Source organism: Malaclemys terrapin, chromosome 22, assembly GCF_027887155.1.
Source record: "Malaclemys terrapin pileata isolate rMalTer1 chromosome 22, rMalTer1.hap1, whole genome shotgun sequence".
Lineage (NCBI taxonomy): Eukaryota > Metazoa > Chordata > Testudines > Emydidae > Malaclemys > Malaclemys terrapin.
The window spans coordinates 12,612,593-12,629,188 of record NC_071526.1 but is presented as its reverse complement, the minus strand read 5'-3'; the positions used below and the strand labels follow the sequence as shown (position 1 = coordinate 12,629,188).

At 48.1% G+C, this 16,596-nt stretch overlaps 1 protein-coding gene across 2 annotated transcripts; it reads right to left on the bottom strand.

Annotated features, from left to right (window-relative positions):
* Positions 1 to 3,170: 3,170 nt before the first annotated feature.
* On the bottom strand, positions 3,171 to 16,009 carry HEYL (hes related family bHLH transcription factor with YRPW motif like). 2 transcript variants are annotated; one of them, XR_008443036.1, is made up of 6 exons: positions 15,617 to 16,009; positions 10,674 to 10,740; positions 9,715 to 9,798; positions 8,348 to 8,429; positions 4,116 to 6,874; positions 3,171 to 3,994 (listed from the first exon to the last, which is right to left on the bottom strand). XR_008443036.1 is itself a non-coding variant. In XM_054011684.1 (5 exons), exons 1-5 carry the CDS (start codon positions 15,694 to 15,696, stop codon positions 6,195 to 6,197), a joined length of 993 nt encoding a protein of 330 aa, XP_053867659.1. In that variant the 5' UTR covers positions 15,697 to 16,009; the 3' UTR covers positions 3,171 to 6,194. The 2 variants fall into 2 exon arrangements, 1 of the variants encoding a protein (XP_053867659.1); XM_054011684.1 differs by having other exon boundaries at positions 3,171 to 6,874.
* Between the last annotated feature and the right edge of the window lie 587 nt (positions 16,010 to 16,596).

Genomic DNA, 16,596 nt, shown 5'->3' with positions numbered 1-16,596 from the left:
TAGTGAACAGAGGGTTACTAGACAGCTGGTGAAACACAGGAGAGGAACAATGTCCTGGGATTGAAACTGAGGTGAAAAGGGGAGAGAATAAAGGAGGAAACCAACTGAATCAGGAAGAAAGGGGGAGCAGAGAAAGAAAAGCAGACAGTGAAATAATGCACCTGAAGACAGGGTGTGCGCCTGACTATTCTCTCTCACTGCCCTGGAAGTACATGCCTCTTAGCTATGGTTTTGGAGATACCCCCAGCACTGAGATCAGGAGTGACTATAGCTGGAGTTATTCCCATAGCAATCGGCCTCCTAGTATTTAGAACATCATTTTTCCTTGAATGCCAGTTCACATCATGTGTTGCCCTGGAGCAGGACCAATGCTCATCAGCATCTCCCTATGGAAGCCAGTTGTCATTCTCCATTCACAAGGTGAGTAAAAGGGTAAAGGTTGAACAATGAATGGAGAAGAAAACCGCTGGAACATGCGCCAACACCAGACTCACTAGAATCAATGCTGTGGAGATCCATAATTACCCAGACTCTTTAGTATAAGAGTAAGACACATCAGGGCATTGATTATGTGCAAGAGAACCTAACATCCTTCAGGGTCTTGTTGCGGTTATAATATGGCTTTTCAGTTATACATTTAATTTTCTTTAATCCTAGATAAAACCAGTGGTTATTTCTTTGTATTGGTAAACTATCCTTCCACTATGGTAAATAATTTACAGTGGAAGAATAAAAGGAAACAATGGATATAACAGAATATCTTGTTTTACAATATTTTTTGGTTGTAACCCCTTTCCAGCCCCCTGGCATTTTCTGTTTCCGAGCTCATGTCCTCCCAACGCAGCAGCCATGTTCCCAACGCCTCACAAGATCATTGGACTCTGGTGACACCTGGGAATGGGTAGCAAAGCCTGATGCAGTGTTGTTGTTGTTTCTGTTTCATTTCCACTTGCTGTTATGTTTGTACACTGCCCACCTGCCTGCTTTGGATCAGAACACTGTCAGCCTGCAATTTCTATCTGAAAAAATTGGCCCAGAGTTTAATGCTTCTAATTAAACTTCCTTGAAAAAATACAGTTTTAAATGGCCCAGACATCCTCCAAAACTGGTGCTGCAGTAGTGCTGGTACCTTGGAAACCATTCTGAATGCAGCATTTGCTTTAGCTGTTTGAGCATCCAGAGCTGTGCTTGAGTAGATTAAGATTATTCTAGATGCATATTCATTATAACTTTGTGTCCCCTTCCATGAAGTTGGAGTCACGACTCCCACCTGCTGTCTCCTTATACTTGAAGGTTAGATCACAAAGTGAGTTGACACCGAGGGGCGAGGGGACGGGGGAGGGCATCCAAGATCTATCTTCTGCTTTCTGTGCCCCAAACAGTTGGTCAGTCAAATGGATCCTACTGTTCTGGCTGATTCCAGATGCATCCAGGCTCCCTCTGACTGTGGGGCCTGGATCCCAAAGCGCTTTCTCTATCTGCACTCTTCAGGCCTTCAGAGGTGGCTGGAGCAAAGGTTTCTGATGATGTTCTTTTAATATTCTTTATTCTCTGAGTATGCTCCTAATGATGGCAGGTCAGTGCAAGACCATTTGCCCTGTGGTCTTCCATGGTCACTTAGTTGTCATGATTCTGCAAGTAATTCATGATGTCCTGGGACTGCACACTATGGTAAGAGGTAGGCTATTTTTCTAATATGAGTTTTCAGTTGGCTGCTGGAAGGTCACATTTCATCAGTGGTAGCTGTAGACTCCCTCCTGCGTCTTATTGTATCCTCTGAGCTGGGTTAGGATTTCTCATTCACTTTTTGGGTTTACCATTAGGGGGCAGACCTGGATCATAGTGAAAGCAGAAGTGCTTCTTCCTGCAGTTGATTGGAAGAAGGGACAGGAGATGGGGAGGATCACTTCATCCATTTAAAACAATGGGAGAACATAGGTAGGCAAAATTATTCGCACACGGAAACTTTGGTAGATGGAATGTAGTTACTCCTTACAATCAGAGCTAGGATTGCCAACCCTCCAGGATTGCCCTGGAGTCTCCAGGAATTAAAGATTAATCTTTAATGAAAGATGATGTCATGTGATGAAACCTCCAGGAATACCTCCAACCAAAATTGGCAACTGGAATCAGAGCATCTGCAATATAACAAATGTCTCCTCTTGCCCAGTCCTGAGGAAGAGCTCCGTTGTAGCTCAAAAGCTTGTCTCTCTCACCAACAGAAGTTGGTCCAATATAAGATATTCCCGCACCCACCTTGTCTCTTGTCTGTGGTATGTAACCTATCATTTAAATCAGCGTCTGTACCAGATGACTGGAGGATAGCTAATGTGACACCAATTTCTTAAAAAGGCTCCAGAGGCGATCCCGGCAATTACAGGCCAGTAAGCCTAACTTCAGTGCCTGGCAAATTGGTTGAAACTATAGCAAAGAACAGACACATAGATGAACATGGTTTGTTGAGGAAGAGTCAACATGGTTTTTGTAAAGGGAAACCATGCCTCGCTAATCTACTAGAATTCCTTTAAGGCGGTCAACAGACATGTGGACAAGGGGGATCCAGTGGATACAGTGTGCTTAGATTTTCAGAAAGCCTTTGACAAAGTCCCTCACCAAAGGCTCTTAAGCAAAGTAAACTGTCATTGGATAAGAGGGAAGGTCCTCTCATGGATCAGTAACTGGGACCTCCTGATATTCTATGATTCTAAACAGGCAAGCAGGTGCTTGGGGCGGCTGCTTGGGAGAGGGGCGGCAAGTCCAGCTATTCAGCGGCAATTCGGCAGACGGTCCCTCACTCCCACTGGGAGCGAAGGACCTTCTGCCGAATTGTCACCGCAGATCGCGATCGCGGCTTTTTTTTTTTTTTGGCTGCTTGGGGCGGCCAAAACCCTGGAGCCCGCCCTGATTCTAAAAGATAGAAGGCAAGGTGTAGGAATAAATAGTTTTCACAATGGAGAGAGGTAAATTCCGGGGTTCCTCAAGTACTGGGACCTGTCCTGTGCATCACATTCATAAATGATCTGGAAAAGTGAGGTGGCAAAACTTAACTATTTTCAGTCATTTGGTATCATCTTCAAGTCCAAAGCTGACAGAAGAGTTGCAAAGGGATCTCATGTGACATCTCCAGCAAAACAGACTGTGACACAACAGCACATTTCACAACCATGACATGGGTTTGGAAGACTTTATTTGACACCTTTTGCTGGATGTCTGACAGCTCACAAAGTTAACAGCTCTGCGCAGTGCAAAGTGAGGCGAGGCGGCTCGCTGAGAGCGCTAATGCACAGACTAGCTCCAGGAACAACCAGTCCCTGGGGAACTTCTCCGAACAGGAATATTTCATCCCTGATTGACTCTACCACCTCAGGAAATGAGTGAGGACAAGTAGCAGGGGCCGGGAGCATTTATGTTATTGAGAGCAATCGGGAGGGACTCACTTCCAAAACAAGTCTGTCTGACCCATATACATTTAACATACGTATGTCAGATACACACCTGTATCAATGCCGCTGCTGAACCACCAGCTCAATACACAACTGGCCACTTGCTTGACGTCTGGGATGGGGAGGGTCTGTTACATTAAAAAGACACTACTCACTGTTCCCCCTTTGTTCCTTTCTGTGTTTTACCCTTCATGGCACGGCACCGCTGGCTCAGGCAAGGGTCACATTGATGCGCTTAGAGGGTATTCAACTGGACCAATGCCAGCTTGATATATCCAAAAAAATAAAAGAACAGTTTCAGGGAAGAGGGGGTCTTGCTTTGATTTGAGTGGAGGTATACTGCCTTCTTATGTTATATAAAATAATAATGCCAAGAGAAGTGCATTGGGGCAGTGGACAGCCTGTGGCCTAGGATGGCCAGATGTCTTGGTTGGGAGGAACGGTTCTAGTCTCCCAACCCCTTCTGTGGAAACAGGTCTTGGTTCTCATAGACTCCATGGCCATCTGGTCACCAGCTCACACCAACTGCCCATTCGGGCAACTTCTGAGCACTCTCTTACTACTAAAAAGAACAGGAGTACTTGTGGCACCTTAGAGACTAACAAACTAAGGTGCCACAAGTACTCCTGTTCTTTTTGCGGATACAGACTAACACGGCTGCTACTCTGAAACCTCTCTTACTTCTGCCGCTTCTCAGCTGATGGCAGCAGGAACAGAATAATACTACTACTTAGCTCTTATATAGATCTTTTCATCTGTTCCTATTTTACCGATGGGGAAACTGAGGTAAAGTGAAGTGACTTGCCAAAGGTCATATAGCAGAGCTGGGAACAGAACTCATGGGTTTAAGTTTACTCCCCTAGTCACTGGGTCACACTGTTTCAAAACCACCAGAGCTAAGAAGAGGTGAGACAGGAGCAGAGCTTGAGAATGCCAAATAGCTGTTCCTCACTGCCCTAGAGAGGTAGGGATTGAGAGGAGACTCAGAGGTACGGAGTGAGCAGAGGACAAAGAATAATCGTCATCCTTGGCATTTACACATAGAGAGAAGACAAAGGCAGAGAAAGTTTTCAAGAGAGAGAGGACATTATAGGGGCTGGTCAAAAGCCCGTGAAGTCAGTGGAAAGACTGCCATTGACTTCAACGGGTTTGGGCTCCAGTCCATGCAGAGAACATGGCAATAAAGAAAAAGAGCAGAACTGGGCCTGGGGGAACAGGCTAGAAATTTTAATTAAGGGTCTGGAAGTTGGCAAAAACAAAGGAGGAGCTTGGGGTAAAGAATGCTTTCTTCCACTCCTCCCTTTATGGTAATGAATTTTCATATGGGAAGGGAGGATTGATGGCTGAAGAGGGGAAGAAAGAAGGAAGGGCATCCTTCTCCCTCATATTTCAGCTGCCAAGCCCTCCCCCCTCCATGACAGTTATCACTTTGGAAACCTGCTCCCTTACTCTGTAATGCTTCACTGGATGAGCAAGGTCTGTCTCTCTCACAGACATCTGAATTATCCACATAGGGAATCCCAAACAGCAGCTGGCAAAGGAGTTTTGCAGAGTAATGTCTGATATTCCCTCCTGAAAACATTCTGATAACAGCATTGATCTAAGCACAGGATCAGGCAAATGTTTCCATGAATTAAGTACACTGGTGACACTTGGGAAGGTCCTGGTTTTAGGTAAAGACCGAGCCACGGGAAATGAAAATGTGGACTGCACATAGTATTGGGGTCTTAAGTACAGGAAGTCTTGTGCTGAGATAATTCTCTGTGCAGGAATGCGTACTGGGTATCACAGTGTGTTTCAGTTCAGAGGGCGATCGGGAACTGTTACGTTTTCCTCCAACTCGTCCCTCAGGGTTATGTGTTTTGAATGAGCCTGTTATGCATAATGTCAAGCTCTCCATTTTTAGAGGTCGAGAGAATGGGATTGGCCAACGGAGAGGAACCTCCCAACTGTCCTGACTATTCACAGCAAGCCTGATGGGGGTTGGGTTCAGTTATTAAAGGACAGTTTGTGTGCGTGTGGTGGGTTGTCTCATTACTCGCCAGCACGTCTCACCTCACTTAGACCATGTCAAACAACATGCTGAAGCTGGGAGGAAGTCAGTGTTCGAAAGTCAAGGTGTGGGAGGGAATATGTTTTATTGGACCAACTTCTGTTGGTGAGAGAGACAAGCTTTCGAGCTGACACAGAATTCTTCTTCAGGACTGGCCTGAAGAAGAGCTCTGTATAAGCTGGAAAACTTTCTTGGGCACCAACAGAAATTGGTCCAATAAAACATATTCCCTCCCCCATCTTGTCTTGCTAACATCCTGGGACCTACATGGCTACGACAACACTGCATACAAGTGATAGAAAGTGTCACTGCTTGGGAGCTCTGTGTCTCCAGCAAAGTCAAAGGCTGGTTTACATTCTCCAAACTGCAACATTCAGCTCTACCAGGACCTGAGTTGTGGAAGGGAAAGGTCTGAATTAGGATAAACCTCATCCACAACCTTTAGTGGAGCTGTAGACAGACAAATACATTCAATTCAAAACAAAATCTGCAAACCTGACATGGAAAAGAGGGGGACAGTGTGATGGGGAGGGAGGGAAGAGGACGTGAGGAATAAGAAGGGATGGCAAGGTGAGGAGAGGATCCTTTATCGATCCTTTATTTCTGCAAAGCAGGAAAGAAGCTGTTCACCGGAGCGTGCTTTTTGAGCAGTGGCTGCTGATGATTTTTGTCTCCCTTAGGATTTTGTCAGGGAGGGATCAGAAAGCCCCAATTTCAGTAGCCCAGGAGCGGCAGAGTCTGGAAGTCCCACCTCTGGTGCCTGGCCCCTGAGGAGAAGCATTCAAAGCAGGAGGGGCTGTGTAAGAAGCAGGTGGTACGGGAACTCCAGCAGAGGCGGAGGAGAGCAGGAAAGTTGCAATCTGGCTGCTTCTAGAGGTGGTGTCTCTCAGGGCACCCCTCGGTGATGGCACACTGGACATGGCACCTGGGGTTGCTGATGTCACTGTGGGTTTAGCCCTCCGGGACGAAGAGGCCATCCGATTGGAAAGGAAGTTTCGGCGAGCTGGCATGATGGCACTAGGAAGTCGGCGAACGGGAGCTCTTCTCATGGTGGTGCTTGGATAAGCCAGGGGGGAAGCAGTCAAGACAGCTAGACCCGGGACAGCCTCCCTCCTGGGTATTAGTACTTGGTTGGCGGGGGCTGTGGAATTGTGGAGGAATGACCAGGGCCACATCTGAAAGGGCAGAAGGGAAGTGGCCATGGGCGAAGGCTCCATTTCGGCAACATAATTATTCAGGTGGGAGAGGAGTCGTAGCCGGATAGGATCAGCACCGTTTTGTCCCTCGAGGATACCAAGGTATCTGACAACTTCAGTGAGGCATTCATGGAAGCCGATACTCCTGTAATCCACAGCCAGGGATCGGGCATCTAAGAACCCTGTGAGAAAAAGACATATATAGCATCATGTCCACCAAGAGCACAGGCATCTGATAGCACTACCCATTTTAATGTAATTGGGTATTTAACCTGAGGAATTTGCCACCCCGTGATATTCTTGAAGCAAATAGCCAAGAAAGCTTGAAAAAAGAATGTGATGTTTACATGAATAAGACTAGCATCTGCAGTTACTCTAGCTAGGATAAAATGATCAGGGCCATCAGTGTTCTTGGTTCAGGGCATAAACTGGTCACCAGCTGGGATCAGGAAGAAATTTCCTTTGGATTCTGTCACTGGCTGCTACTGGAGGCAATATTCTGGACTAGCTGGCTCTCTTCTGGGATGGCCATTCCTAGAACAGCAGGTTGTGTGGTTTCTGCTTCTCAATGGACACCTTAATAGCCACTCCCTGCATTTAGAGACAACTGTTTGACTCTGTTACTCATATTTTATTTAAACCGATGTCCAATTGAAGGATATGAGACAGTCTCAGACCCAAGACTATTGGCTCTAGAGGGCCCAAAGCCTTGGATTGTGGAGATGATCAGTGAAGTACAATAAAACTACCAATTGTTCCTTCGGTCTCTTTCCTTCTTGGACTTCCCGAGAGAATGGGCAATAAACCAGAGAACGCAACCAGCGTGGACAAAGTACTGTATCACTGCACATTTTGGGGACCCTGTTGACAACATGTTTCAGCCTGGTAGCGTAGTCATGCTGAGTATTTAAACAATGTTTCTAGACCATGATGTAACTGCGCTAAAGTCCACAGTCTGGTCCCATCTACCCAGCGAGACAGAACTGTGTCTTAACCGAGTCAGAGGATTACTGTGTTGAAACTGAGGTCCCCGCCAGAGTCGCTGGGCAAGCGGAGAATGGGAACTTTGCTCTTGCAGAGGATGTGTATCCCCTTGTGTTTTACAAACTCTGAGATGGGGGAGGGGGAAAGTCATGTTTCTATGCAGAGTCACTAACCAGACTCCAGGCAGTGCCAGGAAACATCCCGATGGGATGCGGAGGAGGCAGACTTTGGTTTGGAAGTCAGGACCATTTGCGAGCATGACTAAGTGTGTAGCCTTGCCCGGGGCTGTCGCTGTTCTGGGAGTTGGCTGCCTTTTCTGTGGTTACACAGAACACACCATATGGCACACCTCAGTCTGCCAAGGCCTAAATGTGAGATTCTGACCCATCTGCAGGATCACAAATAGTAGCACAGGAAGTGGAAAGCCTCCCCTGGGAGAGCTGCTTCCTTTCAAAAGCAAACACCAATATTTTCTATATCCTTAGCATTAACGATTTCTGGAGTAAACAACGGACAATAACAGCGGGACGCTGCTCTCGGATTCAAGGGTGAATTTTCCTCCCCTCAGAAGAAATCCGGTCCCCCGGGGGGGTCAGTGGGAATTTTGCCATTGCTTTCAATACAGCCAGGATCTCACCCTCAAAACACACATTTACAGAAGAAGTTCTCACCTGTTCCTCCAGTGGCATGAAGCATTTTTAAATGGTCCACTGTCATTTGCAGGATCTCTGCCTTCTCCAGCTTGGAGGAGCCCTGTGTATTGAAAGCAGGGAGGGGCAGAGAAAGAGAGACTATCAATCCACCATTTTAAAATCTAGGATTCCATCTCATTGAGGGAGCCAGCTTCAAGAGGGCCTGAACTTTCCAGAAATGGGCAGAAATAACAGATTCAGGGTTTGGATTCAGACTCATCTCGAATCAAGTGGTAAGGAAAATGGATCTCCCCTCAAAAGAGACTGTGAAGCAAACTGAAAATCTCTATTTCCATTCATCCCTGCTGCTGCAAAATGTCTTTTATCCTCCACAAGATTTCCTGGAAGATTTATTACTACCCACTTATCCTCTGGGGTGATAATAATTTAGAGTGTTTATAGGGTTTTCAATCTTGAAGAATCCTAAAAGGATCTACAGACTGTATTTAACAATTACCCATCAAGTGAAATGCAGCCACCTCTGGGGTGGAATGCAGCAGTCATTGTGCGCCATTGACATTGCATTACCCTTTAAACTTGGCCAATGAAGAATAATATCTCCAAATGTAGTTGTAGAAGGAATATAGGAAAACAGAATAGCATTACCCAAGTTACAATTTGAGCATGACTCTTGGGTTTAACACCCCAACTGGGAAAAGTACCCTGAGAGGTTTGGGGCCTCTAGACAAACAGATGTGAACAGGGGACAAAAAGAAGCAACAATCACATATGCCGGACACGTGACTTGGATTTCAGGAGATCTTTTCACAGTGAATGGGCAGGACCTTGTTTTTAGATTTCATCCTAAGACAGCAACTGCTTAAGCATTAGGGCAGCATTGACGATGCAGAGAGAAGAATACTACCTACTCCATCACCAGCATCTCTTTCTACAGCACCAGCTGGTGCTCTTCATCCAAGCACTGGCCACTATCCAAACCCTGCTCAGCTAATGAGAGCTAATTAAATTAACGCCTAATGTGGAATGGCTGTAAAAGCAAGAGACCTCCCAACCATTGGACCACAACCCTGCTTTGGGCTGCCTGAAGATAATTTACTCTGCTGATATGACCCCTCTATGTATGTTTGTTCATAAGCACCAGCAGGTCTTTCCTTTAACATAAGAACAGCCCTACTGGGTCAGAACAAGGGTCCCTCTAGGCCAGTATCCTGTCTTCCGACAGTAGCCAGTGCCAGGTGTCCCGGAGGGAATGAACAGAACAGGGAATCATCAAGTGATCCATCCCCATTGCTCATTCCCAGCTTCTGGCTAGAGACACCATTGCCTTTCTTAAAATGATAAGCCTCTGGGGGGGAAAACGGTCACGTCTAACATTCTGCACGTACCTGTTTCTCAAAGGCAGTAGGGACTAAACGCCTCAGTTCAGACAGGCTGCTGTTAATACGGTCACGGCGCCGCTTCTCAATGATCTACAAAAGAATTCCATTCAGAGGAGCATAGCTGGGCCCCATATCCCGTCATCATTTTTAGACTTATCCCTCCCATTTCTAGAATGCCTTCCATCTAGGGAGCTCAAATTCTTTAACAAGCATTGGTTAATGGAGCCTCATAGCCCTTCATGGGGTACAGATTGTCCCCCATTTTTAATATCCCCTTTAATATGTACAGTTTTAGACAGGTGCTTTTAAGCAAATGTAATAAATCAGTGTTACCAATGGAGAAACTGAGGCACGGGGCGGGTGGGGTAAATGACTTGCCCAACAATACTTGGGGTGGGAGCCCAACCCCTACAGGGAGGATAAAAGGGCCCGACAAGCCCCAGTTGCCGCTGAGGACGATTTCCCCAGTGAAGGCAGGGTGGAGGACAGCTGTAGGGCTACCTTCAGAGAACCCTGTCACAGGCCCATCACAGTGGACACGCTAGATATAGGGCAGCATCATGCAGCCCTACGGAGATTCCAGCCAGTGCGGTGGTCCAGGGGGCAGCTCAGGGAGGATGCTGTGACTTAGACAGGCCACCAAAGCTAAGTTATGCCTGGAGCCTCTCCAGCCCCCAGAAGAGCCCATCCCTGGTGGTGTAGAGTTGGAAATAGAAGCCAGCAGCCCGGGATCCTCTTCCCTATACTGTTCTAACACTGCTTCTCCCGTGGGATATGGAGCTCACCCTCGTTAACAATAGAGATCCATGAGACAGAAGGGTTGAAACGGCCCATTTCTTTGCTGACATATAGCTTACTCAGTAATGAGCGTTAAAAGCCGAACAGTATTCACATGTCCTCAAGCTGTGCGTGCCACTGACGGGCACAATGTGGCTGTTAGATTTTGTAGCATAAATGCTACTCACCCCTCTCCGCTTCTTCCTGGCTTGTATCTGAGATGTGGTGGTGGGAGAAACAGCCCTGGATACTTGGCTGTATAGAAAGAAGAAGGGGAGGGGAGGTGTTTCAGATGCTGTCTATTTGTTCACCACACACAGAGGCTTTACACCCACTCACCACATGTGATTTCCCACGTGGAAGGGAGTTTTGAGATTTTTGTACCATTTTAAGCACAGTCTACTTAGAGCTAAGTAAAGCGGGAGGTGGCCGGGGGAGCAGGGCAGGCCTTAGGATCTCTCCTCCCCGAAAAAGGCCATCAGATTGTGAGAGATTTCTGGCAGGCTGTTCTGCTAGGAGGCATAATCGTCTTTTGGTATCAAAATAGCCAGCGTCTTCCTGACTTGTTGAAAAAGCAAAGATCTGATCTTTAGAGTCCCCGTTTTTCTCCGTTCATGAGGATTTCAGATCTCTTTTATAAACCTGCAGCACTTTATACCATCATTGTGATAATGGACCCACAACTCCCACTGACGGAAGTAGGAGTTAGGGAACTCATGCCTCAGGATCAGGCCTGGTGATGATGTGGTTGATCAGGGCTTTCCTGGATCATATAATTCAGTGACTCTCAAACTTTTGTTACTGGTGACCCCTTTCACATAGCAATCCTCTGAGTGCGACCCCCTTTATAAATTAAAAACACTTTTTCATATATTTAACACCATTCTAAATGCTGGAAGCAAAGCGGGGTTTGGGGTGGAGGTTGACAGCTTGTGACCCCCCCATGTAATAACCTCGCGACCCCCTGAGAGGTCCCGACCCCCAGTTTGAGAACCCCGGTGTAATTATTTCCCTGAGAAGAACATTTCTTGCAGCTGCATGTTTGCTTCTCCTGTGACAGACATAAAGTTATCCCGGATTCCCCAGGGCAGTATCTGGTTACACAGCAAACAGCTGAAAGATAAACTTTTAAATGGACAAAACCAGTTGCTCCTCATAATTAGGGGGACTGTGGAGCACCATGGAGATGGAGCTCAGCTGTGAAGGCAGAAGTAGGTGGGAAATGCCTCTTGTTATATTACTCCGCACAGTGATCATTGCCTGCCAATAGACAGTCCCTGAAGGCACTGCTGGTCTGTCTTCCCCAACCGGATGTCACAAGGTGCAGGGCAGCAGGGCTGCCCAGAGGGGGGGAGTAGTGGGGCAATTTGCTCCAGGCCCCGGGCCCCACAGGGGCCTCCATGAGAATATAGTATTCTATAGTATTGCAACTCTTTTTATGGAAGGGGCCCCCGAAATTGCTTTGCTCCAGGCCCCCTGAATCCTCTGGGCAGCCCTGCAGTGCAGAAGCCCAGGAAAATGAGATCTAGAAAGGGAAAAACCAGGGGAGAATGCTCTTCAGACCTTTCATCTGGCGGGACCCAAAGGTGAGACAAAAGACCCAAAGTAACGGTGCAGGAAGCACAATACGAGGGGAGGTCAAATCTTTCGTATAAACAACACTTTCATCACCTCAGAGTCACCGTTCTGCTGTCTAATGCAGGAGAATGAATGCAGGACAAGAGCAGCTTTGCATGGGGGACGGGTACGTTTGGATTTCAAAGAAAGGAGATCCTTTATAGGGACAGCCAATTAGAAGATGGGGGATTTCACGGACGTGGAACCCATGTGTATGTTTGACAGGGAAGCTACAAAAGTCCTCTGCTTGAATGATCTCCCGTGGTCCTTGGGAGACTTTTCTCTCAACGGCAGCTCCTGAAACTGACCAACTGCTGGACTGTTTCTGCCTCTTGAGAAATCTGAAGCAAAGATGATCAAATCTAAACACTGTTTATAACATTCTCCAGTCCAGACGTCCCGAGGGACCTGAAGAGCAAATAAGAATTATGAGTCTGGAAAGGGGTTTGGGTTCACTCCATCAAACCGCAATATTTTTCAGTTTGACAGAGCATTTTAATAGCAGAACCTGTTAAATAAGTCTCCGTAGGCAGAGTGTGTTCTGCACAGCAGGCCAAACCCTAGAATAAGCATGGTCCATTCAAAGTACCTTTTGTTAGGCACAAGGTGAGGGGTTTCCAGAAGTTGTTTCACTATAATTCTTCTTCTTCCATATGGCAAGAGAGGTGATTAGCAACATTCAAATAACCAAGTCCAGATTAGTGAGCCAGGGGCAAGATGGCAACCTCCACATGGTGCATCTGTTACATGTTATTGATTAACACAATGAATGTCGTCAAAATGTCATCATGGATTTGTTGCTCTCTCAGTATGAGTAGCAATGTTTCACATAAATCACACACAATGACAAACTCTTACCTTGAGTACTGTCTCATATACCCCATATATTTGTAGTCTTTCCACACCTGCTGTGTGTTTTCCCTGTGTGTGTGTGTCTACTGTGTTTGTGTGTGTGCATGGTGAGAGGGTGTACATGGGAGAGCGTGTGCTTGTGCTCACACCAAGGAATATTTACTATTATTTGTACTGTTGCATGTGGGATTGTGTGTGTATATATGGTACAGGGATGTGATTTGATGTGCAGTATGGGTGTGTAGTGTGTGTGTCCAATAGAACTCACTAACATTCAGATTGAATACAATGAACCTCCATTTGTAGGAAAATAGAAAGTCCCATTTTGTTTGAATGCATTGCTCTTTGCTGGACGGATGGATTTGGCTTACTTCAAAAGGGTTTCTTCCCTTTGACTGATACATATGAGGAATTGAAGGACATTTGGTCTAAGTTTCTGGAGGACTATGATTGATACATTTCTTGTTGTCTGGCTTTGTCATTTGTAGCATTATTCGGCTGGCTTTTTAATAAACAAAAATAATCATTTTCGCATCTGTACCAAGGTTCAGCTGAGGATCTCCGCCGTTTACAAACATGAGTTAATTACGCTTCACAACACCAGCAGCTTATCCCCAAAGTCACACAGCAAATCAGCGGTGAATTAAATCCCAAACTCCTGACTTACTGTCCCAAATTAACTCCAAGCTCTAGCCAACACTCCCTACTTGGAGGTGTTTCTCTTTGCCTGTTACTTTTCTTACATTAGTACACTACTTAGGTTGTAAACTCTTCAGGGCAGGAACTGTCTTTTCATTACGTGCTAGGTGCTGTACAAACACAATGGGGCCCCTACGCACCACCCACAGTATAATAAATAATATAGCAATCATCATGTTAGGTTTTACATCTTGCTTTGGAAATACATATTTTCAGTTGCAACAGAGATCAGGCCCGTCTCTATGGTTGTTCACTGACATAAAGGATTGAGACGGTTCCACTACATACTGTTATGTCCATCAGTGTCTTGTAAGCCAGAGAGCCTAAGCATATCTGGGGGGAGGGCTAGCTCAGTGGTTTGAGCATTGGCCTGCTAAACCAAGGGTTGTGAGTTCCCTCCTTGAGGGGGCTACTTGGGGATCTGGGGCAAAATCAGTCCTTGGTCCTGCTAGTGAAGGCAGGGGGCTGGACTCAATGACCTTTCAAGGTCCCTTCCAGTTCTAAGAGATGGGATGTCTCCATTAATAATTATTATTATTATTATATCCTGCTGAGGCACCTAGCAAGAGAGGCTCACTGAATGTGGCCACGGGTGATTTCTGTATTCGGGATATCAAGCAGTGAAGGGCTTATTTCTATGGGTGCACTGGGGGATACTGGGTGCAGACATGAGTGTGCAGAAGCCACCGACGTACAGGTTAGAGAAGAAAACAAGAGTGCTTCATACATTCCTACTCTGCCTGTGTTTGCACTGACAGTGCCTGGGCTCCTGGCAAACAGAGGACAGCAGCAAGACTCCCTTAACATACAGAACTGCAGTGAGCAGGGACCTTGCAAAGAATGAAAATAGCACCCGAGAGGGGGAAATCGCATTGGGCCAGCTCCTTTCCTTTACCAAGCTGCAGAGCTCTCGAGCCTGACAGGAGCCCAGAAGCTGAAACTCAGTTAACTGGACGGGTAATGTCCATTGCTAACATTGTTTCGTTTGTACAGTGTAAAAAACTCTTAGACGGGAAAACCACAAACCCTCCCCCATTCAATAAAGAGCAAATGAACCTTGGCATAACCGGGCAATGGGTGCATTATGAATCCACGGACAGCGTGGCTAGTCCAGGACAAACTCACTCATCCAAAAAAACAACAATGAGGAGTCCGGGGGCACCTTAAAGACTAACAGATTTGTGGGTTTTTTGCCCACGAAAGCTGATGCCCAAATAAACCTGTTAGTTTTTAAGGTGCTCCCGGACTCCTCGTTGTTTTTGTGGATACAGACTAACCCGGCGGCCCCCTGATACTTGTCGCTCATCCAAAATTCTTTGGGAAGTTTCAGATAAACAGGGCTGCAGATAATAGAGACTCGCACTTGCATTAGGAGAACATACATAGCTCTCTCCTGGGGAGCGAGGAGCTCCAGTTAAAGAAGGTTAGATTATTCCTTTCCTTTAGCCATGATGGGAGAGCGGGAAACTTTAGCCTTAGTTTGGCATTTCCTCCAGGGCTGGCAGATCACTATTCCTTCGCTGGGGGCTGGGGTGAGTGTCTGTTTGCTTTTCAGCTGGGAGGTTAGCACTTCCCAGCCCCAGAGCCCGGCACCAATCATCCTCACCCCCTCCTTGGCCCTTCTGGGATTAGCCCAAATTTGCAGATGGGGTTCACCCTGTGGCCCCAAGTGGGTGGCACGGCTGAGATGGGAGCTCCCGGTGCCTGGCTGGAGCTGCTGGAAGGACCCTGCTGGGCTCTAAACCCACCTCCCCGGTGCATAGGTGCTGGAACTAGAGGTGTGGCTCCCCCCCCCCCCCCAGTAACTTCCATCATATCCAGGGTTCACAGTTTGGTTCAAGGGCTCTCGGCCCTCCCGCCCCCACTGTGCAAATTTCTCCAGCCCCCCTGCCCCAGTGCGCCCGGACCCCCATGCCAGCCCCCCTCCACCCCTCACTGCCCCTCCCAGGTGCTGCCGCCTTACCTGTATTCCTCCTCTTTGCCCACGTCTATGGTCCCGTCCGACTCGGAGCCCGACCAGCTCTCCTCGCTCAGCCTCTTCATCCTCCGAGACCGCGGCGAGCAAACAGCCTCCTCTGCACCCTCCCCGCACGTGGGGGCGATCGGGGGTGTATGGGGGGTTAGAGGCTCCCCCGCACGTGTATGGGGGGGGAGGCTGTCCCGCACCCTCCCCGCACGTGGGGGGGTCTATGGGGGTCGTGGGAGGGGGGTTGGGAGCTGTCCCACCCTGGCCGGGCGCGGCGCGATCAGTCCTGTCTCCGCGGCCCTGCTCCCCTTCTGGCTCTAGGAAGGGAAGAGACGCCCCCCCTTCCCCCCGCTGGGAAGAGGAAATCGCCCCCGACGCCTGCGGGCAGCTCCTCCGCCCGCTCCCCTCCAGCCCCGTCTCCCTCTGCTCGGGGTGACGGATCGCTCGGCGGCTCCGGCTTTCCCAGGTTCCCACTCCCCTCCCGGCCCCCGCCTTCCCGTCAAAGGAGCAGCCCGTGTGAACCGACCCGGGTGCCCCCCCTCCGCCCCCCTGCCCGCCTCGGTGATTGGTCCGCGCCGCGGTTTAAAGGGACCAGTGACCTCACTGGCAACAGAAAACCGTGGGAAAGCGATGGGCCTGATAAAGCCCTGGCTTGTTGCAGGGAAAAATCAACATCCCGCCCCACACGCACAGCCGTCGGCGGGGCTCCAGCGGGTCCAGAGCCCTGGGATTCAGATGCAAACCAGCTTCGCCTAAGCTCCGGGCTGTTTTCAAAGGGCTGCGGGGATCAGTCAATGGGCAGAGGTTGGGCTGGTGCTTTCAGTCCTAATCAGGTCATTAGAACAGCCACAGCGGGTCAGAGCAAAGGTCCACCCAGCCCAGTGTCCTGTCTTCCCACAGCGGCCAATGTCAGGCGCCCCAGAGGGAATGAACAGAACAGGGAATCACCCAGCCATCCATCAGGCCAGGACTGGAGC